Source organism: Belonocnema kinseyi, chromosome 2 (genome assembly GCF_010883055.1).
Source record: "Belonocnema kinseyi isolate 2016_QV_RU_SX_M_011 chromosome 2, B_treatae_v1, whole genome shotgun sequence".
In the NCBI taxonomy this organism is placed as follows: Eukaryota; Metazoa; Arthropoda; class Insecta; order Hymenoptera; family Cynipidae; genus Belonocnema; species Belonocnema kinseyi.
In genome coordinates, this window is record NC_046658.1 from 28,410,591 (window position 1) to 28,433,361 (window position 22,771).

Consider the following 22,771-nt stretch of genomic DNA (forward strand, 5'->3'; position numbering starts at 1 on the left):
CACACTTTTTTTACGTGTTATTGTCAATTTTTATTATATTCTGCCATTTTTTAAATACAAGTAATAACTCAAGGCCAATTTGAAAAGCCTCCATAACTTTTGAAAAAATTTTTAATTGTTGAAATAAATTTAATTCAATTAAACAATAATTCAGGTTCAGAAAATGTACAAATAGCCGTATTTTGTGACTGAAATGTAACAGATGGTCATTGTTGAGAATTGTAAATCTGGTTTGAAAATATTATGTAATTATTTAAACACTTAATCATTTTTTATTTCCAAAATGCTAATAGAATGCAACGTCTAATCAATAAGCATTAAAAAAGTGTTATCCCGAAAATTCATCCTTTTCCGAAGAAATCACAATTGAAGATTGCAATATCACAGTTTAACAGATATCTTTTTTTGCTAAATATACTGTAAAAAAAGTGGTTGGAAATTGCAAGTCGGTTTGTAAACGTTTTACTATGATTCATGCGTTAATTCTACAAGTTTATTGTGAACTTGCAGCAATTAACAGTGCAATTGCACAATATTTGTATCACTTTTACCGTAAAAGTGTAATATTAACACAGAAATCAGTGGACAGAAAGATACAAGTGATTAACGTGGTCAATTTCAACCATATTATAACCGATATTATCATGCACTTTTACCAGGCTTCTTCAAAATCACACAATGTACTGTAATCTGATTCACATGAAAAGTGTAAAAGAGCAGAACGATGAAAATTTTAACAGAATATTGTAATTCCACTGCAGAGGAAATTTAATTTCCGGACGGGTGTCACTCGACAACACAACAACGCGTTCGAGTGTTTTATGTATAAAATGTAATATATTTTAAGTATTGTACCCGCTCCGTCTATGAAGTTGGGATACATCAATATTGAAATAAGTGTACATGTTCTGCTGCTCGGTTTTATATTTTATAATGCACAGCCTTCTAAACTTTATCTCCTATAATCACGCACGTAGGATAATGCTGATATTTGGTATATAAGGTGGGTAGAAAAAGTTCCTCCTTTAGTGTAGTATTTGTGTAGAAATAGAAAAAAAACGTTCTCTGAACTAACTAAAAGTATCATATTTATAAATAGACTTGTTCAATTAAACAATTATAATATTATTTCAACGTTGAGGTAATGCAAGATGAATCTAAATTTACACTGTCTGAAAGTGACGTTATGAGAAATTTTCTATCTGCATATGATTTTAAAGTATCACGATGATCTTCAACCATTGCAGTAAAATTCAATTTTTTTACAGTGTATTCTAAAAAAAATATTTTGTTTTCATTAAATGATAATATTAAGAAACATCAATGTTATAAGTTTAAAAAAACCTCTTCTTATACTTTAAAATTTCAACAATCTTTTGTCTGAAACTTAATTAAACAATAACAAAGATGATTGTATTAGAAAATAAGATTTCGAAAAAAACTTTGTAGCATAATATATTTATTTGATTTTTAAACTATTTTTTATGAACTATGCCAATTTCCTGTAAGAATGTTAGTTATAAAACTCTGAAATATAATTATTCATTTAATAACAAAGTAAAGAAATTCTTTGAAGTTCTTTACAACCGCATGCACATTTTTTGAAATCCCTCAAAATTATTAAAAAACTTGAAAATACTTTGAAATAGTTTAAACCTCTTGAAAATGCCTAGTAATTTTTTTAAATATTCTATAATACTTCGAATACTTTGAAACCCCTTCAAACTTTTAAAATAAATACATAATTTATGGCGATTGTTTAAAATTTCTTTAAATATTTCAATCCCTTCGAAATCTTTTTAACTCATTGGAAAAGCTTTGAACGCTCTTGAAAATGCCTAGGAGTCTTTTCCAATAACCAAAATATTAAAAATAGTTTGAAATTTCATTAAATTACTGATATCAATTAAAAATTTCTTTGTAAAATTTGTAAATAACATAAAATATTAAAAATCCTCCAGAATCCTTTAGAATTTTTAAAAGCTTTTGAAAATGACGGTGAATCTGACATAATTTTGGAACACTTTATCAATTGAGCCTCAGGATCAATTAAATAATTAATTGAAAAAAGCAACTAGAAAATTCATACTAAAATATTTCAAAGGCTTTGAAATCCCTTCAAATTATTGAAATTATTTAATAATTTCTTAGAATATATTAAAATTTCTTAAAATATTTCCAATTAAAAGCTCTTAAAAATACATTAGATGTTCTAAAAATTCCATGAAATCTTTTGAACCCTTTCAAATTATTGAAATCTATTGAACATTTCTTGGAATCTTTAAAAGTACCTAGAAATATATCAAAATAATTTAAGACAATATAAAAATAGGTCTAGACTTGAAGTGAAATAGCTATTGAAAGAAAAGTGTCTACTGTGATACAATAGGGGTTACAGGGAACGGTCTATGAGGTCTACCTATATTAAAATCAATTGATTCCCATTGCCGAAATTTTTTTATATGGAGAACATCTTATATGCTACATTTATTTCGATCTATTTCTCAGGGGATCCCAAAATTTATTTGCAGCCCTGAACCCCGGGCCCTGAGCCTTTGTCTTCAACGGGGGCGTCAATATTCAGCGAGTGACAACCAGCGCTGTCGGTTGTGGTTGAAAGGTTCTAACAAGCCATCACGATGACAACCAGCTCTGTCGGTTGTGGTTGACCCGTTCTAACAAGCGATCACGATGCGCCATTGACATTCTGAGTGTTTAGCAGTGTGTAGATTTAGGAGTGTTGTTTGTTATAAGCGAGTTTCGAGTGAATAAAAAGGCTCGATTGAAGGATCCGAATTTTAAAATTGGAGAGGTCTCTTCTATCAATTTGACACTAGTTGTGGTACGTTGATCAATAAAATGTAACTAAATCTGTAATTTATATCACTTTTGAATATTTTTAATTACCCTATGATAATTAAATATTTAGTCAAGGCCATTTAATTTTTTTTATAAAATGATGTATTTAAAATAATCATTTTTCCTACTATTTACGTGTCTGATCCGTTAGGATTAACAAGTTACTGATGAATTCAGGGTGGCGGCTTTTCCGTGAAACTGGAAATTTGATTTAAAAACTGGGAACTTACTTCTGACTGCAGTAAAATGTAAGTTTTCAATATTTTAATAATATTGATTAGCATAGAAAAGTGATTTCTACTTTATCTACCGTCGGAGTGCATATGAATGTGTTTATTAGATTACAGATTTATTTACTTATTTGCGGTTTATGTGTCTACTTAGATTTTCAGAATATCTCAGTTTACTTTAATTAAATCATAATTCATTACTGAATTTTTAATACCTTCCATTATAAGAAAAACCTTTTGTTCGTCGCGAGTTGATTTTTCTTTAGTTGTATGTTTGTATGTATATTTAATCTCTCCCTTTTACGAGTTTGAGGGCCTCCGCTTCCTGTACATAAAATTTACAGTTCATCCTTATAAAGTTATCAGCTGCTTATCTTATAATGTTTCGCCTTACTTAAAAATAAAGTGAAATAATAATAACAAAAAATAATACTAATAATTCTAGTAATTAGTGATCTTCCAGGGCTTCGGTTTCATCTTACCATAAAAACAAACATTTTCCACTATTTTGAATTTAATTTTTGCTTTTTAATTTTCTTTTTCAGGATCAACTGTTTGGGTCTGCCCTATTCCCTTACTTCTTCCAATTTCTTCATCCACAACACTCCCGGTCCATTACCATCCAAAATCCATCTTACACACTCATCCACACTCAACTGCTCATCCCTGTGCACCTCTCTAAAACATGTGCCTATGACTCCAATTCGTATTCACATACTCTACATAGATTCTCCTTTTCGTCTATCCAATATTTACAAGCTCTCATTTCTTCTCCCATTCTAAACCGTACCGCCCTACTTCATTTGTCTTCCATTTTGTATTTTTTGCAGATATTCTACCTCGAACCTATAATCTTTGTCCATCTCTCTTCTACTTGTTTAACTAATAGCTCTAACTCTATGTTCTGCCACTTCATAACCCCTTCTCCCATTTTACAAACCATTCTCATTTCTCTACTTTCTTCTTCTCATTTTGAATTTCCCAAATTTCCTCTCGCCTCATTGTTCCGACTTTCGCCCAAACATGCTTCCGTTATTCTGCTTCCCTCTCCCCTTTTTAGCTTCTCTTCAAACCTCCAGGCTGTCTAGAAACCATTTTTTCCCTTCCGAACTCTTCTCTTAACATGTATCCTGGGCAACTCCAGCTAACCCCCATTACCCACCTCAGAAATCGCTCACGTATGCTCTCTACTTCCCTATCTTCCTTCAATCCCCAGATTTCAACTCCATAACACAAAACCGTCTAAACCAACGCACCAAATAACCAGACCTTCGTTCTCTAATCGTCCTTGAAACTTCTCTTTTCTATGCCCCATTACTTTACTCGCACATTCATTTATTTTTCTCACCTGCAGCTCGTTTCCCCCTCATGCCTCAAACCAAAAACTTAAGTAACAAAACTGCTCCGCCCTTTCCACTGTTTGTCCGTTAATCTTCCAAACGTAATCTATTATAGTGTTTCTACTTCTGAAACACATCACCTTGGTTTTCTGTACGTTCACCATCAGTTCTTTGCTCCCAGATATTCTTCAAAAATTCTCATCATTAGGTTCATCCCCTTCTCGTCATCTGCTCTCGTCATCCTCATCTCGTCATCTCGTCATCTGATCTAAATCGTACGCATAACCTAGAGAGTATATTTTGTTGTTACCCAATATCGTCGCCCCTTTTCCTTTCTGCTTTAGCTTCTCCTCTAGATCTGCCAACAAAATATTAAACAGTAGCGGACTCAAAGGGCACCCTTGCCTTAGACCTCTTTCTATCCAGAATACCTCTCCTTTTACCTTTCCTATCTTCACCCTAATCCTGGTTTCAGTAAAAATTTCCTTTATCCTCTCCATCAGCCTTCCTTCTATTCCCCTCTCTTTCATTGCCTGCCATAAAACTTGTCTGTTTACTGAATCAAAAGCTGCTTTAATGTCTATGAATAACGCAATTAATTTCCCTCTCTTTCTCCGTAGATTTCTGTTAACCAAGTAGTTCAGTGCATAAATGCTGTCTATGGTTCCCATCCCTTTTCTAAAACCCGCCTGATTGTGTGGAATACTTTCTCTTTCCTCTATCTGATTCTCTAACCATTATCTTAAAATTTCTGCATATATTTTGTAGCCAATTGGCATGAGAGTGATCCCTCTGTACTCATCTACTTTCTTTACCTCCCCTTTCTTAACAAGTAGTACCACCAGCCCTTTCAACCACTCTTCTGGCCATCCTTCTCCATTCCATATCATGCTGCAGATCTCCCAAAGGCCTTCCCTGACCCCTTCTCCTCCATACTTCAACACGTCGTTCTCCATACCATCTTCTCCTGTAGACTTTTTTTCTTTTTATCTATATATTGCTGCATCCACTTCTTCTCTTATTATTCTATTCCCTATCTTCATTTCTCCTTGTAATAACTTTCTATTTTTCCCTATTATCCTATTTTGTTCTCCCCCTAACAGACCCTTGAAATAGTCTGTACACTCATCCAATTCTATTTCTTCATTCACGCTCTTCTTTCCTCCTCTTTCCTTATTTATCACATCTCAAACCCTACCTTCTTTGACCGCTTTTTCTACTTCTACCTTGTATTCCTCCTCTATCATTTGTCATTTCCTTTCCAGCATATTCTCAAGCTTTTTTTACTGTTATACCCCCCCCCCCCTCTTCATTTCCCTTGTTCTTCATTTTCTTACACACTCTTTCATTCTCTCTTTACTCTCCTTACATTCCTCGTCACAGCAGCCTCTCTTTTCCCCTTACTTTCTGTGTTTGTACCTATCTCATCCCTTACCTTCTCAATCGACCCTTTCCATCTATCCATTAACGAGTCTACTCCCTTCTCTTCTATAAACCTAATCTTTTCCTTTTCCATTTTTTCTTTAAACTTCTTCAGTTTATCTACTTCCCATGCTCCCATTTTCTTGTTCCTTTCTCCCCCTATTTCTTTTCTCCAACTGCCTCGCTTCTGGCCACCACCTTTCAGTATAGCTATTACCGGGAAGTGCTTGGACCCAATCTCCTTACCCACTTTCATACAACATATCAAATTCCCCATTCTTTCTTCCGCCAAAATGTAGGCTATCACTGTCTCTCCCTTCCCAACAAATGTGATCTCTTCTGCCTCATCTCCTTTTATATTGCCATTACATATAGACCATCCTGTTTCTCCTATTATGTCTAGTAACCTCCTCCCCTCATTGTCTATATCCTTATGTCCATGCATTCAAATCACCTCCTATCAAAACTAACTCTTCTTTCTTTTCCTCCATCCATGTCTTAATTACTCTCCAACCTTCCTCTTCCCCTCTTCTTCTATATACACAAACCACCGCTATTTTGACTTTTCCAACTCTAATCCTTCTTACCATTGTACCGTCCTTTTCGTTACTATCCCCCACTTTTCTCTCCTTCACTGCCAATTTTTTTCTCGCACCTGAGACCATTCCGCCCATCCCTCTTTCTTTAACGTGTTGCTTTCTTTCTTCTTGCATCGTCCACATATAACCTTTGGGTAACACCTTTTTTATCCCCTTCCAGTCCTTCTAATCTATCGAAGCTTCACTCATCATGATCACATCCCACTTTTCTATCCCCTACCTTTCTCAAACCTTTTTCCTTAATTCTTCCAATAAAGAAACATTCCTTCTTTTCCTTCCTTCATCCCTCCTATTTGCTTGACATCTCCTACCCTTACCTACACTTGAATGTCTCTCAAAAGATTTTTTATTTTCACTCCTGTTTCACTCTCCACCTTTAATCCCTTAACTACTAGGTTATTTTATCTCTTTGCACTTTCTTCACTCCCCGAAAAAAATCTTAAAGTAAAATAGACTTTTATGCAACGTAAATGACTAGTAAAAAAATATAAAACTACGCAATATTATATTTAAAATATATTTAAAAACTTACAATTCCTATCCAGAGTTCTCAAGTATTAAATTTCTTTCAAAGAGCACTTGTAAGAAAACACTAAGTTTTTAAAGATTTCTTAGATAAAATTTGCAGAATAATCTCTGAATGGTTTTTTCTAACCGTTTAATTAACTGTGCAATTTTGACATTAAATTTTTTAAATCGATTCCATTCTTTCAATCTATCAGATACAAGGATAAATCGCAAGGGGAAATCGATATTTGATCTAGTGGAGGAACTCACCTAAACCAATTCCAGTCCCAGCATCTCGTGATAAGTGGGAGGGTACTGTAAATGTTTGCGTCTTGTGGAAAATATGAATGTGTTACTTTTAGTTGATCAGGAAAATTAAAAAAACTTGGACCGCGAGAAACCGAGAAATGACCGGGAATTTGAAATCGTCCACCAAATCGCCACCCTGATAGAAGAATATATTTTAAAAATTCAGAAAAAAATTCATTTATCCGCTTTTTAGTTTAATGTTGACTTAAAAAATAAATCCAGAACATCCCCAGGAATAAATTTTGAATATACATTGATTATCAAATAAATTTTAGACTACAAATGTGCTGAGTGGTAACTTGTTTTTAATTATTTCCTATAACATTTACAAATCTGTCATAAATTTCCATTTAATTAAAACCAGTATTTTTATTATTTCCTAACATTTTAAAACCCGTCTTAAAATGTTCCATTTAATTGAGATCAATAGTTTTATTATTCTCTAAAATAATAAAAAGTCCGTCTTGTAATTTTCAATTTAACTGTAACCAATATTTTTTTTTACACTCAGGCTTTAAGAAGAATCATAATTGTTTATCGAATTCCAAATTTGCTATTATTGAGCAATGCTATTGAGTATCTTCTTCAGTAGATTTAAGTATTTAGTTAAGAATACGGGTATTTTGTCGAAGATTTTTGTTTATTAGTAGAAATTTATTCTTCTTGGTTCACAATTCATCTTTTGGGTTAGAAATTAACCTATTTCGTTAAATTTGCAATATTTTTACTGAAAGGTTAGAAATTGAAAGCATGGGAAATAAAATTCGATAGGGTAAGTGTATTGATGCTATTTTAAAGAATTTATTCCCCCATTATTTCCCTATTTTCGTGAAAAATCAGCGTATTTGTCATGTTTTAAGAGCATTATTGGCCGTGATTTGAAATACACGGAAATATATTCGAATAAGTAAGATAACGATGCATTACGAAAATATAAAAAATAAGGTTTGAGTTTCAAAATAATCTTATTTAGTTTAGTTTCACAAAACAGCAAGCAGTGAGAAGCAAGTTAAATCTACTAGGATATAATAAGCAAAATAAGAAGCGAGTATCGACGAGTCGACGTGCTCGCGATATCAATTGTTGAGTACGTTATTGTTATTGTTAAGCACCACATCTCTACGAGTATACTCGTAGTAGTAACGAGTAAAGTCTGTAATATTGAAAATCAAATTATTTTAATTTATGATTTTGTGGGTTTCAAGTTCTTATTGCAAATCATCGAAATACAATTTATTTTGTGATCAAATAAAATAAAATTTTACTGACATTACTTGTAAAATTTATTGTAAAAATTAAGACCTCAACTTTCACCCCCTAATTCAGCAATAGAATTGTACTTAATCTTGTAAATGCAAATCGATAAATTTAATGTGTAATGGATTCGTAAATTTTCAGCAGATAAATTTCTGTATTGACATTATATGCCTCTTTCTATGTAACAGTAGTCAGTGTTAGTCACTTTTTACAATAATAATTAGTCACTGTTTTTATTTTTTTCAAGTACAGTATGCTGTGGCAGCCCTGCTAATATTAGAAATAGAAATCATAAATGATTTTTTCACTGGCAGAGAGACAGGGAATTTTACTCAAGAAATATAATTGTCACAATTGAGAATGAGAATTACCATAAAGACTTATAGTTTTAACTTTAGAACTTCGAATTTCATTAAGAATTATAATTATTACAAAAATTTCTTACTAAAACCAGAAATGTAATTCTTATGACCAAAGATTATGTGATGTTCCAACACAGAATTATAATTCTTATTGAAAATCCCCAGTTTTAAATCAGAACTATCAGAAATGTTTATAATCGTTATTGAAAGATTAACTATTTTATTGGTCTAGGAAAAAAAGTCAGTGCATACGGGCAAAGGTGCCACGATGCTAGCTGGCACAAGTGCAATGCTATATAAAGTGGTGTACCACGGCGTCATTGATTTTCAGAGCACGTGTCGATTCTGGTTTCTTGAAATTTGTCTGCAAAAAATTATGAATTCTTGGAAAGAAATAGTTGCTACAAAAGCTACTTTTTATGGGTCAAAATTAAAAGCTTTCTGGTGCGCGCCGATCTTTGACCAGGACTTTCTCGCACATAATTATCTTTTTCAAAGTGCTCTTTTTGCGATTCAATAGAGCTAACTAACAGCTCAAAAGTATTTTCTTGTTTTTATCTTAAATTAAACAATTAAACAGTTACGCAACTTTTTATTTATAAAAATTGAAGCTTTTTGGTGCTCGTCGATATTTGACCAGGGTTTTCTCGCACATGGATATCTTTTGTAAAGTGCTCTTTTTGCAATTCAATAGAGCTAACTAATAGCTCAAAAGTACTTTCTTGTTTTTTTTTTTTTTTTTTTTTTTTGATTGAAAAATGAAACAGTTACGCAATTTTTCATGTATAAAAATCAGAGTTTATGGAGACACGCTGTACCTTTGCAAAGGTTTTCTCGAAGAAGGATGTACCTTTCAGAACGTTCGTTTTATGTTTCGATAAAGCCAAACAGTGCCTCGAAACTTTTTTGTATTTTTTTGTTTAAAATTATTTGCGTCGAACTTAGACAGCTTTTTAGTTCTCCTCTAAAACTCGAGTTTTTGCACCTACGCCCTCTGCAGTGTGTCCCTTTAATTATTTGTTGAAAAATTGTCTTCTTAAAATTTTCTCTATTTAACTTGAAAATTCAATTGTTTGCTTTAAAATTTAACTATTCGTGAAAAGTTGCATATTGTTGGTTGAAAGTGTATCTATTTGGCTCGAAATGCTGTTTGGTTTAAAATAGATTTTGTTCGTTTGAAATTCAGATATGTGGCTAATAATTCATATTTCATGGTTGAAAAATGAAATGTCTCTTTAAAACTCATCTTTGTGGGATTTAAAGTCAAATTTTGTCTAAAACTTTTGAATTTTCATCTTGAATACTCAAGTTTAAAATGTGTGAAGCATCGACAATAAATTTTAACATCTGCGTACTGCTGAAAGGCCTCTAAATTTGTCATCACCATTAATCGGTAATTAAATCACCATTAAATGTAATTGTATTTAATAAACATTTATATTTAATTATTAATAATGAAGTAATTATAATTATTTAAGAAATCGTCTGCTCAAAATTTAAATGTAATTCTTATGACCAAAAATTATCTAGGAAACTATATAGGAATTTATATAGGAAATCTGTATTATTATAGGGGTAATAAATTGCCGATCAGATGATACACTTATCATATCACGTGAAAATCTAAAATGTCGATCTAAGATACCCCTCAAATTCAGAATTTTACATTTGTGTAAAATTAACAATGTTTCATTTTCTAAGGTAGCTGTCGTATTATAAGTTGTATCTCTTGTAACATAAGAGTACCATACAATGGGACTCGGCAAGGCCCTGCGCGAAAGGGTTGCCGGGTCGTGCACGAGATTAGGCGGAACCCCCGAGGGGTCCCGAGGTCCAGCACGATCACTCTTATATGGTTAGTCTAAGCTCGTCCGCCGAAGTGTTTTCCGGTTTTCGCTCTATCATCAGTTTCTGTGCTCGCAAGAATCTCCACGCGGCTTCCCGAAGCGGGTCGTCGTCAAGATCGCCTGAGGATCCCTCCCCGACAACCCGACACCCAGCCGTCATCAGGACCAACCGGAACCCTTCCGAGGACCGATCAGTTGCTCATTACAATTTGCCACCAGGACCGTTAGAACCCTGCTACGGGCTATCGGCACTTCGATTAATGTAAGTGGCAATACATAGATTATTCGGACTTTCGTTTGTGTCCTCGCCCTTTCTCAATCTTCCATCTCCCGCATTTCTGCATAATCGTTAGAAAATTTTTGTAAAAAAAACTTTTTTTAAACAAATAACTATAATTAAAGATTATTTACTTATTTGTAAATTGCAAACAGATTTGTAAGGAATGTTTTGCTCAAAAAGAAAAGGGCATTATGTATTAAAAGCGACCCATACAAAATTGGTAAAAAGTGAGAGAAAAAATATGCAATGACAAAAACTATTGTTAAAATTATTATTTTTTGTAAGTTTTAAACTTTCTGTACAAAATTATAATTTTTTTGTCATGAGACATGACTAAATATATCATTTCAATTCTTAAATACATAGAAAACTTTCTTTTTTTCCAGAGCACAATTTAAAAATCGTTACTTTCAAATGTATCCATTTTAATCTGAAATTATTTTATATGCTTTATTTTAAATTTGCCGACTTTTTGTTTTTGCGGTACATCAAACATTTTTGAGGTTTTAAAGCCTTCAAATTTAAAATTATTAAAAATTTTCTAAATTCGATATTGTACAATTCCAGGCAATGTTGCTAAAACACTATCGTTTTATTTATACATTATCGTATGAGATATTTTTACGAGTCACTTAGTGCGTATGCTTTTGACTACACCTGCAGTTAGTCTTTCTCTTGCCTTGGTTGAATAATGATCGATGAATAAAGATCAGCTGAATACCGTATTTAATTTTTCAAATTATTTTATTCCAAGTCCTTATTTTGGGTTCTTAATTGAGCTCTCAAATTCTTTAACTACCTTGCCTTAGTTGGCTGGACAATGAATTATCTTGCCTTTGATGGTTAGGCCACTAGAATATCTTACCTTAGTTACAATTACATGCCTTATCTTGCCTTTGTTGGCCGGATGAGTGGACTATCTTGCCTTAATTAGCTGGATCAGTGGACTACCTTGTCTTAATTTTCCGGATCAGTTGAAAAGTTTGGCTTAATTGACTGAATCATGAATTGCCCACCTCAGTAATCGCTCATGCATGCTTTCTACTTTCTTATGTTCCTTCCGTCCCAGATTTCCACTCCATAACACAACACCGCCCAAACCAACGCATCCAACAAGCAGACCCTCATTCTCCAATCGTCCCTGAACCTTCCCTTTCCTATACTCCATACTTGGCCTATCACTTTACTCGCATATTCAATTCTTTTCCTCACCTGCAGCTCGTTTCCCCCTTCTGCCTCAAACGAAAAAACTAGGTAACAGAACTCCTCCAAAATTCCCACTTTTTCCGTTCATCTTCCAAACGTCATTTATTTTGCTCTTTCTATTTCTGAAGCACACCACCTTTGTCTTATTTACATTCACCGTCGAATCTTTTGTTTCCACATACTCTTCGGAGATTCTAATCATTAGAGTCATCCCCTTCTCATTATCTGCTAACAAAACTTTAGCTTCTCCTCTAAGTCTGCCAGCAGCATATTAAATAGTAACGGACTCAACGAGTGCTCTTGCCTTAGACGTCTTACTGTTCAGAAAACGTACCCTTTTTTCTTTTCCATCTTCACTCGAAACATGGTTTCAGTAAAAATTTCTTTTATCTTCTCCACCAACTTTCCCTCTATACCCTCCTCCTTCATTCTCTGCGATAGCACTTTTTTGTTCACTGAGTCAAACGCTGCTTTGAAATATGCGAACAATGCGACCAGTTTCCCTTTCTTTCTCCCTAAATTTCTATTAACTGAGTAGTTAAGTACGTAGATGTTGTATATAGTTCCCATCCATTTTCTATATCCCGTCTGATTTTGTGGGATACTTTTTTTTTAATTTAATTTAAAATTAAATTAAATACATTTTTTAATTTTTCGATATTAAGTTTGGTATTATTTAATTTTTAATATTTTTAAGTGTTCAATGTTTAAAGCTTTGAAATCATACTTCCTTTTGGTTTTTTCCACCATTGATCTTAAATCAATATTTGAAAAATATTTAATTATTTCAAATAAAAATTGAAATCTTTTTAATAGTTTTTTTTTATAATTATAAAGACTTAAAATACAGAGACACCTGGCCATAGATCCTGCGTCGTTCTCCAGCGTTCGGTTCTTTTACCATTCCTAAAAGCTCGATTCCTGGTCAACCAAGAAAAAAACCTGCAATTTATAAGGCTGCGAGCTTGTAAATGTTCTGTTTGAATGCTTTGAAATTTGGAAGAGAAAAACTGAAAATTATGGGGGATTCTCATTTTTGAGATTGTCTAATTTGCGTTGTTTTGAATCATAATCTACTTAATTTTGAAGGCTACAAACTTAAAAGTGAACGATTAGAATGTTTTATTTTCAAAACGTTTGCATTTTTTCTGTACTTATTTTATATTACTGCAATTTCAGGTATAATATTTATCCCCTTTAGGAGTTCAAAAATTTGGCGCTTATGGGATTCCGAAGTGTCAAACTTTGGCTCTTATGCTGCTTTCTTGTGCCAAATTGGAGCACTTATGTTCTTTTGGAATTTGAAAATATAGCGATCATTCTTTTGTAAAATTATAAAACTATGGCTCTGATTCCATTTTTGTATTTTAAAACTTTGGCACATATACCCTTTTCAACTTCCAAGCATTGCAGGCTCATGTCGTTTTGGCCTTACAAACAGTATCACTTATGCCGTTTTGGTTTTAAAAATTGTAGCGCTGGTGGTATTTTGGGATCCTAAATTTAGGAGCATAATGGTAATTCAGACAAGACGTCATACGTTCAGGGTTGAGGGGGTCTATATAAGTATCATTCTCCATATTAAGAGCAATGGGAAAAGCATTACGCGGGAGGGGGGGGGGGCGATCTCTAAAGTACCCGAAAAACTTATCACATACTTTATGAATGACTGATTATGGCCTTTTTGAATTAGAAACTTTGCCATTTACCCTTATGCAATATTAAAGTACCAAACTTTGTCGCTCACGCCTTTGGAATTTCAAGCTTTGGTGTTCACTTTTTTATTTGCATGTTATTCACTTGGTGAATTTGTATTTTTAAGCTAAGCTGGTAATTTTATATGTACATAATTGGTATAATTTGAGTATATTTCTAAATGATGATTTATCGATAGTTCTCCCAACTTCTGTTATGATTTATATATATGAACTTAACAGATTTCTTTTAAGAGTATTTTTGAGCGATGATGTTAGGATTTATATTTAAAGAAATTAATTCCAGAAATTAATTAATTAGATTAGAGAGGGGGGATACTTCCACTTCTTGAGTTCGGCTCTCCAGATTATTTGGAAGACGATGTTCCTCACTGTATTTTGACAGCTCTAAGAGGTTGCTAACCTGTAATAACGGATTTCAACTTCACTCTATCGACTCGTTACACTACATGACTTTCACACGATTTTATAAACGATTCCAAGACAAGTACGGATCATCCTGCGGATTTTTAACGCCACTTATTAAATATCTCTCATTTCAACAAACAAATTGTTTTGATTCAAGTCTCCCTAGATAAAAATGTGCAAGGGATCACTGTAGGCTGCAAAATGTGCGAACACGATCTGTCGCCAAGAACGCAACAACACGGTGTATGAACGAGGTGAGGGTGTTCAGTGTCCACTCAAGGTGAGAACAATCGGCGTGCACGATATGCAGCACATCGTGCTACCATATGTGATGTCACTGTGAACGTTTTGTGTGAGCAAAATTTAGAAAAATATTTTAATATAAAATCAAAAATACAAGTTTTCAAAGTCAAACAGTAATAATTGCCTTAAATAATTTTAATAGAACTTGGAACGATATAAGATTAATAAGTTTAGAAAAAAAATTTTCAACAGATAAGAAGTGTAAGTTAGAAATATTTGTGTTACAAAAAGGTGATATTTCAATTTTTCTAGTAATTTAATAATTGAAATTTAATTTTTATATACGTATGTAATGAAACCAAACATATAATAACAAATTTCAAATAAATAATGAAGTTATAAAGACAGTATATTATTTTAAATTAAATAAACGTGCATACCGTTCTGCAGCACGTAATAAAATATTAACAAATTCTACACAATACTAAATGATTCAACGAATTCCACAAGATGGTATTAGCACATCAGAATGACCTGCTTTTGTTTATATTTTATCACCAAACGTCTAAATGTTAAAATCGATAAAAGCGGACTTGTGATGCCATGTACGGAATAAAGCAATTGTGAGATTCCGTAATTCAGTTAACTGAAACCTGACTAATTGAAACCGACTCAACCAAATTTAATTCCATATTATATGAAGGAGTCAATATTATTTTACTTAATTTCGATATTGTACTGAAAAGTTTTGTTTTGTTGAAGGATTTTTTCATGCAAAAAACTAATATACGAAAGTTAATTTTTTATGTATAAAACTATGTGATCTAGGAATTTGCAATATATTTATTATATATAATTCATATAATTGGAGAATGCGTACGCTATTTTTAAAAGCTTTCCCGCCTTGTCGGCGCACGCGCGATCATTCGATCAAATATGGCGAGCCCCGGCTGGCGACTAAGAGGTTACGTGTGCATGGCGGGGGCGAAGTTGCAAGTCACGTCGGCGTCAATTTTGTTTGTGTCAGCAAAACTGTTTGAATTGCCTCCCGGTAGGCTAAGAATAATAACACTGGTAAATAATGGTTTTAATGTACCTATTAAAACCTGCCTATTACAATATTTGTTCAATTTTATTATATTTATTCTTTTTAGATAGCGATTGCGTACAGGTCCACCCTGCAACCGGACACCATCATTTTCTCGAGGATATTTTTACCGTTTTCCCGAAAAAGCGACCGACTTTCAGCAAGATTTTTAGCCTTCTTATTTAATTCGGTCCCTGAATTAATAATAAAATGTTTACAATTACTATAATTGTGCCAGGGCTGTTTCCTGACACGCGCGTGTCGACACGATACGTCGGATATGCGGTTGCATTGTAAAAGCAGTGTGCCGACATGTGTCGACACATGCAACGCATATGAGGTTACACGAGTCGGTGTCTTCACTATCACAACATGTCGACTATTTTGCACATTGTGCACGGACCATGCGGACTCAGTGTTGACATTTTGTTATTTGGGTCCAATTTGGAGATTTATAACATCCAATTCCCGAACGCTATCAAGTTTAATAATCTGGACGACAGGCGACTTTTTGATATCTTCCTAGTGGACTCACTTACTCGAAGGTTAGTATCTCAAGCCACTCAAGTTTGTGGTGTCTCAATTCTCTCTCTTTCTATTAAGCCTTGTGTCTCCAATGTTTTTCCCGGTTTTATTATTTTCTTGTTTACATTCTAGTCTGTAAGCCTTTCAGAAAAAATGACGCTCATTTCTTTTATACACAATTGTTTTTTTTTTGTTCTATTTAAGCCTTTGCCGCGTATTTAATTATTATTCTTCTTTTTGATTTTGCTTATCATAAATATCATTACTTTTGAGTCGACCTTGCTCAGTGATGGCCCCCACGTAAATCTCCCTCCCCTTGAGCTAGTCTTAGTAATTAATTATTTTGAATCATAATGACTAATTTGAATTTGAATTTTCTTATTTTAATTTTATCAATCAGTGGCGTCTCCACAGGCGTCTGGCACCAAGCACCAGATACTTTGTCTGGTCTTTCTTTACAAACTTTCAGGAAATTTCAACCTTTTAAACCATTCGATGCCATTTGTGACGGAAGTAATTTTCTCCCTTACATTTAAAGAATTTGTCCCATGTTACTTTTTAGCAATTCCTGTCGTCTTTTTCGTACACACACTTACTTAATGGTGGGAGGGGGACCTACAGTTTAATGTGGGTTCCAAACCACCAAGAGCAACAGCTTTAAGTATTTAGAGAACCTTTCTCTCTCGAGGTAACGGTCCGACGACTCCGGAGATGAACAACTCCTTTGTTAGACTAGCGTTCACCGCAAGGGCCACCGACCCTCTTCCAGAGTGGGAGGCGGGAATCGAACCCGCAAGCCGAAGGAGTAGGTCCACAGCCTACGTTTTAGCCCACACGATCATCTTCCCACTTTAAATGTCCACTTCTTTCAAATTAGTATTCTATGCTACTTTTTATTGAACAACGTATAGAAATGTTTATCTTGTCTGGTGGACAAGACCTTTTTTCATGTGCCTGTGTAATTACTCGTTAAAGTATACTAACAGACTAAAGTAAAAACATCAAGAACTATACGTTCTATTGCAATTTTTTACTAAAAAAACGTGCTAATTATGGAGGAAATGGCATTGAGCTCACTTTTAAACTAGACAATAACTATTTAAGAAAATTATGAATTCAATAATAACAATATACGTACCAATTTACTCTCGAGTGGCATTCCTCTGTAAACATTGTATCTAGTCTTTGTTTCTTCGTAAATAACAAATTGGATGCAGCCATGTGTTACACCGAACATTCCAGGAACCAAGCCCTGTAAAAATTTTGCTGGTTACATACCTGTCTACTTTTTAGATTTTAATTTTAATTTAAAAACTACGTCATTTTAGACATATCATTTCTCTGTTTAGGAAACATTTTTATTTAACTAACTTTGTAAAATCCTCTAAATCCTTCTGTTTTGTAAATTTTGCACACAGCATCTACTATGCCTGAATATCTTCGCGATTCCGGAAGAGCATTGTCTCCGGAGTACTGCAAGCACATTCGCGTTTTTATTACCCAAAGCGGGTTTGTCAAGATGTTGGTCAGTATTCCAGCTTCAGCAGTTGCAACCAAATTCATCTTTATTCCGATTACTTTATTCGGGTCTCCATCTTGTAACCAATTTCTGATGCTTTTGTAACTGTAACGAGAAATGTTGTGACAAATAAAAAATATTTTATCTTAGACTATTTGCAAAATTCAATTCATATTGTACGCTATAAGTAAAATTATTAAATCAAAATAAAGAACAATTACAATAGGAAGTATAGACCCCACGATGCTCCTGATCCTAACATGTTAGGTGACATTCCTCTGTAAAGTCCACGAATTCCTTCCGACTTCACGATCTCATTCATTCCGCTAAAAAGGCCATTGTACCTTGGTACAGATTTGATCATCCCATCATTTACTAAAAGAAAATATTTATGAGTATGCAGACATTTTAATATTGCTAAACAAATATAAGCGCGCTGTATAATGCACGTGTGTCATTGCATTGGCATTCAATAATCTTTATTATTTATTTTAATACAAAACAACATTTTAATAATTCCAATTTAAAAATTGTACAATTTTTATGGCTTTAAATTAAAAATTGAAAATTTGTAAAGCATTGAGTAGAAATTATGCAATTCCGAACATTTAAAAAAATTCAAACAGTGTGGCTATTAGGCCCGCTAACTGGGTAAATATGCGCAGTTATTTGTTTGACTCAGTAATTATATTCAGCCCGTGCCTGGCAGGGAATCGATATCTTGACGATTTTTTTCGGATCGTTTAAAGTGTTTACGATTTACTGTGCTTAATTATCACAATTATATTGATTGAATATATAAATCGGAACATATGTTGCCGTTTCCACGGAAGGTGTCATTTTTCTCTCATCGTGATATTATACGCAAACCTGCACTTAAAGCACAAATTATACTGCATAAAAATTTGCAGACAGACTCCCTGAAATAGAAACAAGCGTTTACAGTCACTGCAGCGACCCTCATAGAAAGATATAAAATACACTGTAAAAAATCTTGTTGAAAATTACATTCGACAATCTAGACGGTTTACTGTAATTGCCATGGTAATATACCAAACATATACCTATATAATATTTCCCCTCAGCTACAAATTGAATGCTTTGCATGCTCGCAGATTTTCTGCGCAATGCTTGAAAAATTTAAGAAAAATCATGTTCGTTCATTGGGGCATAAGCTACTGAAATTTTATGGGTTTGATATTATACTTTGATTTATAACTCAGCAACAAATTTTAAAGTCGCGCCACTGCTTTTACAATTCCAATGTGCACTCCAAGACCTGCAGTTGTGGAAAGTGCACGTAACTACACAGGACAAAAATATTTCGATCTTATATTAAATTTGGGTGTTCCAGCAGTAACCATAGAAAGGAAAAAGATGTTCTTCTAAAATTAGCGAAACATCACACATTCAAATTTCGAAAATTTGTGTATTGTGCGAGAAAATGAGCCCTCCATCACCATACCTTACTCCAAGAATAATTAAAGCAGACATTCCTATGCAAAAGTTGTCTTTTTAAGTTAAGTTGCAGTAAACTTCCACTTATGTCCCTTTCGCCAATGTTCCGCGCGCCTAGTTCCCCTGACCCTATACGCACTTAATTCCCCGTGTGCAGTTCCTTCACCTTCCACCACGGTCCCTATGTGGGCCATACGGTCAGGCCCGCGAGAGGGGCTAACTAATTAAAAAAAGAGTGTCCTGCAATACAATCAACTGTCCGAAATTTGAGATGAGACCCTGCCGATGAAAAAGCACTGAAAACACACTGGCGAACGGCACTGGGCCGCCAGTGCGTTTTCCAGTGGATCTTTGTGCTGATTTTCAGCACCTAAACGTTACTGAGGAGTGATGGATCAGTCATATAATGTTGCTATTGTATTCGTCACGTACCGGGCGGGCAGAGTTATTTACAGTACCTGACCGCAACAAAACCGACTCCCGTTTTAGAATATTCTTCAAGTTATTAACACTTTCGTTTAATTCATGAATGTTCTCATTATACACATTTATAATTATAACTTTTATAATAATACACTACTCTCAAGTTGAATCCAAAAATGTTGTCTGCTTTGGCGTATCTCATTCCATTTACGAGATACGTTATATTCACTCCAATTTTAAACATCCAAATAAAAAAGTTAGATATCCGAAATAATTGAAACCCGTAGATTCTGAATTTCTAACCTTCTCGCAGATAATTTCAAATTTTTACGAATTTAAAATTTTGATTTTTAATGCCTTTCAGCTGGTCTACTTGGTAGCCTAGTCGCATTGGCATAGGCACACCGATTTTCACTAACACTATAGTATATACAACTAACACCTTTTCAAAGGTCTCACAGACTAGATTTATTGGGTGAAATAGCCTTTGAAAAATTTAAATGGAGACTTGAAGGGGAACCCAGCTTAATAAAAGTAGCGGTACAGGTAGTGCTGAAGAAACAGCACTGAGTAGGCACTGACCAGTGCGTTTTCTCTGCTTTTTCAGTGCGTTTTCATCGGCAGGGGAGTACCCGATCTGACATACTAACCTCAAATTTTGGATATTTTATTCCGTGACACTGAAAGATCTCGAATCTACAAAAGAATAGAACATGACTGAGAAATTGATTCTACACTTGAAAAATATTACTATTCAGGCCTTTATAACCTACCGTTAAGTTTAGAAATTTTCCTTCAAAAGGTCGCAGTGCAGAGCCATGTAGGTACCAAAGATCATGTAACCTTCCTGGCGGCTGACATTTCCACCTGCCGTAGCATGATACATTTGAAAATTCAGAGCTTTATAACTGACTTGTAATTTTAGATTATTTTATCCAAAAAAGTTGTCTGCATTTCGATGTCAAATATATTATAAGTATATGAACAGTTGTCAACAACTGCCCTACCGATAGAAATCTCAGAGTATATGCGAAAGATTCCAAGGCTCTGAGAAACTCTGAGAAATTCTCCGCAGGCACTCAGGTAGATATATAAAAAGGTCCAGGTAGATCGTTTAAATATTTTAAAGGCTTTAAAATATCCTTTCCGAAATTGAAATAAAAATACGATAATAAATAACAAGCAGAGAGGCTGAAATTGAAATAAGAATTCGATCATAAATAACAAGCAAAGAGGCTATATCAATAGAGTAGCCGACACTCAAGGGTGCTTTGTTAAGCTTTCCGATTGAAATTCACAAATAGATTTTTTTAAATTTCATAGTTAGCAGTCTAAAACATAATAATTCGAAATCTACGTATATCGATGATTTGAGATATTTAATTTGTTTCTTTTTTAATGTTTAAAATTAGAATTAGTACAACGTTTCTCGTAAATGGAATGAGATACGGCAAAAAGGACAACATTTTTTCAATTCAACTAGAAAATTGTATATCAGTATATAAGTTATAATAACTCTGCTCGTCCGGTACGTTATTATAAGAAGTTAACGGTTTTCTAACAAATTAAATTAGAGAAGAGTTTAAGAAAGTATTTCTAATGTTTCTTAAACGTAATATATTCAAAATAATAGTTTACTAATTAATCAAACCCCCAAATTTTTGCATAGGACTTTTAAAATTAAAGGACAACTCATTCACAACTGAAATTTAGTGAATGGCGCTGACGAACAAATTCTCAAAATGTGTCTCCTGAGAACAAACGGTTAAAAGCGAATTTCCAGATCTAATGTAAAAACCATGTTGTTATCGAAAATTTTATTGTGCCTTGTGCGTTTTTTCTTCTGACCTTGGGGAAGTTATATTGCAAATGATGTTTAAGGAAAAAATGTTGCTATTCATTATTATTTTTTTATTTTATGAACAAATTAGACAGAAAGAAAAGCATATTGTGAACGTTTTGTAACAAAAATAAATAATTTATTTCTTCTGACCTATCTTACATCATATTGCAAATGATGTTTATTACAAAAATGTTGCCATGCATTAATATTTGTTCATTTTACGAACAAATTATATAAAAACATGCCCATTTTGGGCTGAAGATGAAAGTTCTTTTCATTTAAAGAAATTCAAAGTGAACTGCAAAGTAAACTAAAAAAAAAAAACATTGACAGTGGAACAGTTTTGAATTTTAAGCGTTTTAATTTAAAGTTCAACACATTTGTCATTCGGAATTGTTTTATTAAAATGCTAGAGCATTTACACGTACTTGACAAAAACAAAATGTGTAAGAATAAAAAATCTCAATGATTTAAACCATTTCATGGTTCAAATGAAGAGAAGAGAACAACAATAATCAATTAATTAAACAGCCCCCCCCCCCCTCAAAAAATGGTCTGACCGGCAGACCAGAGCAGTGTAGCCTTACCTATTTTGACTCGCTGAATCCAAATCCGAAGTCAGAAATATCAAACTGGCTCGTGTTTTAACTTTAAGCTCAAAAACCACTGTTAAAAAGGCGGGTTTTCGCCAAATTCGAAAAGAATAGAAAGTAGTCTGCCCGGAGGACCAGAGCAGTGTCTTTTTATTTGTTTTGACCCGCTGAATCCCAATTCGAATTTAAAAATATCAGATTAGTTCGTGTTTTAAACCTAACCTCAAAAAACACTCGTAAAAAAGCGGTTTTTCGCCAAATTCGAAAAAACTAAAAAGCGTTCTGCCCGGCGGGCCAGAGCAGTGTTTTCTTATTTATTTTGACCTGATAAAGCTAAATCCGAAGTAAAAATATCAGATTGGCTCTTGTTTTAACCCTAACCTCAAAAAACTCCTGTAAAAAGGCGGGTTTCCGCCAAATTTCGAATGGAGTTGGCAATAATGAAGGTTTCTAAGTTTCTAAGTCAGAGCCATCTACTGGCCTTAGTCTTGGTGGTATGCCGTTGAAGAGTAGAAGCCTACCAACAAGCTGACTCCAAAGCCATTCCTTCTCTTTGGTAACCGATCCAGTTAGTATCCACGCTGTATGATGCTTAACTTCTGCGATGAGGCTTCGACGTTGACACGATAAAGATAATAGTTGGGATGTAAGGATTGGTTCATATTGGTTGGTATGGTGTTTTTTGAGGATAGGGTTCAAACACGACCCAATATGATATTTCTGACTGTGGTTTCGGATT

General features: G+C 33.8%; 1 protein-coding gene across 6 annotated transcripts in view; it reads right to left on the reverse strand.

Moving 5' to 3' along the window:
• The window catches only part of LOC117168150 (mitochondrial folate transporter/carrier), a 188,106-nt gene that overhangs the window by 90,208 nt on the left and 75,127 nt on the right, over positions 1-22,771 (reverse strand). For 5 of the 6 annotated variants that reach the window (XR_004466464.1, XR_004466465.1, XM_033353573.1 and 2 more), the window contains exons 2-4: positions 17,937-18,090; positions 17,568-17,820; positions 17,335-17,448 (exon numbers count right to left, since the gene is read on the reverse strand). Coding sequence is in view for 3 of the 6 variants with exons in the window: in XM_033353573.1 (XP_033209464.1) it covers positions 17,335-17,448; positions 17,568-17,820; positions 17,937-18,090 (521 nt within the window). In the remaining 3 variants the exon portion in view is untranslated. Of the gene's footprint in view, positions 1-17,334; positions 17,449-17,567; positions 17,821-17,936; positions 18,091-20,246; positions 20,293-20,369; positions 20,418-22,771 lie in introns of those variants that run through there. The other variant, XR_004466466.1, reaches the window with a different exon arrangement.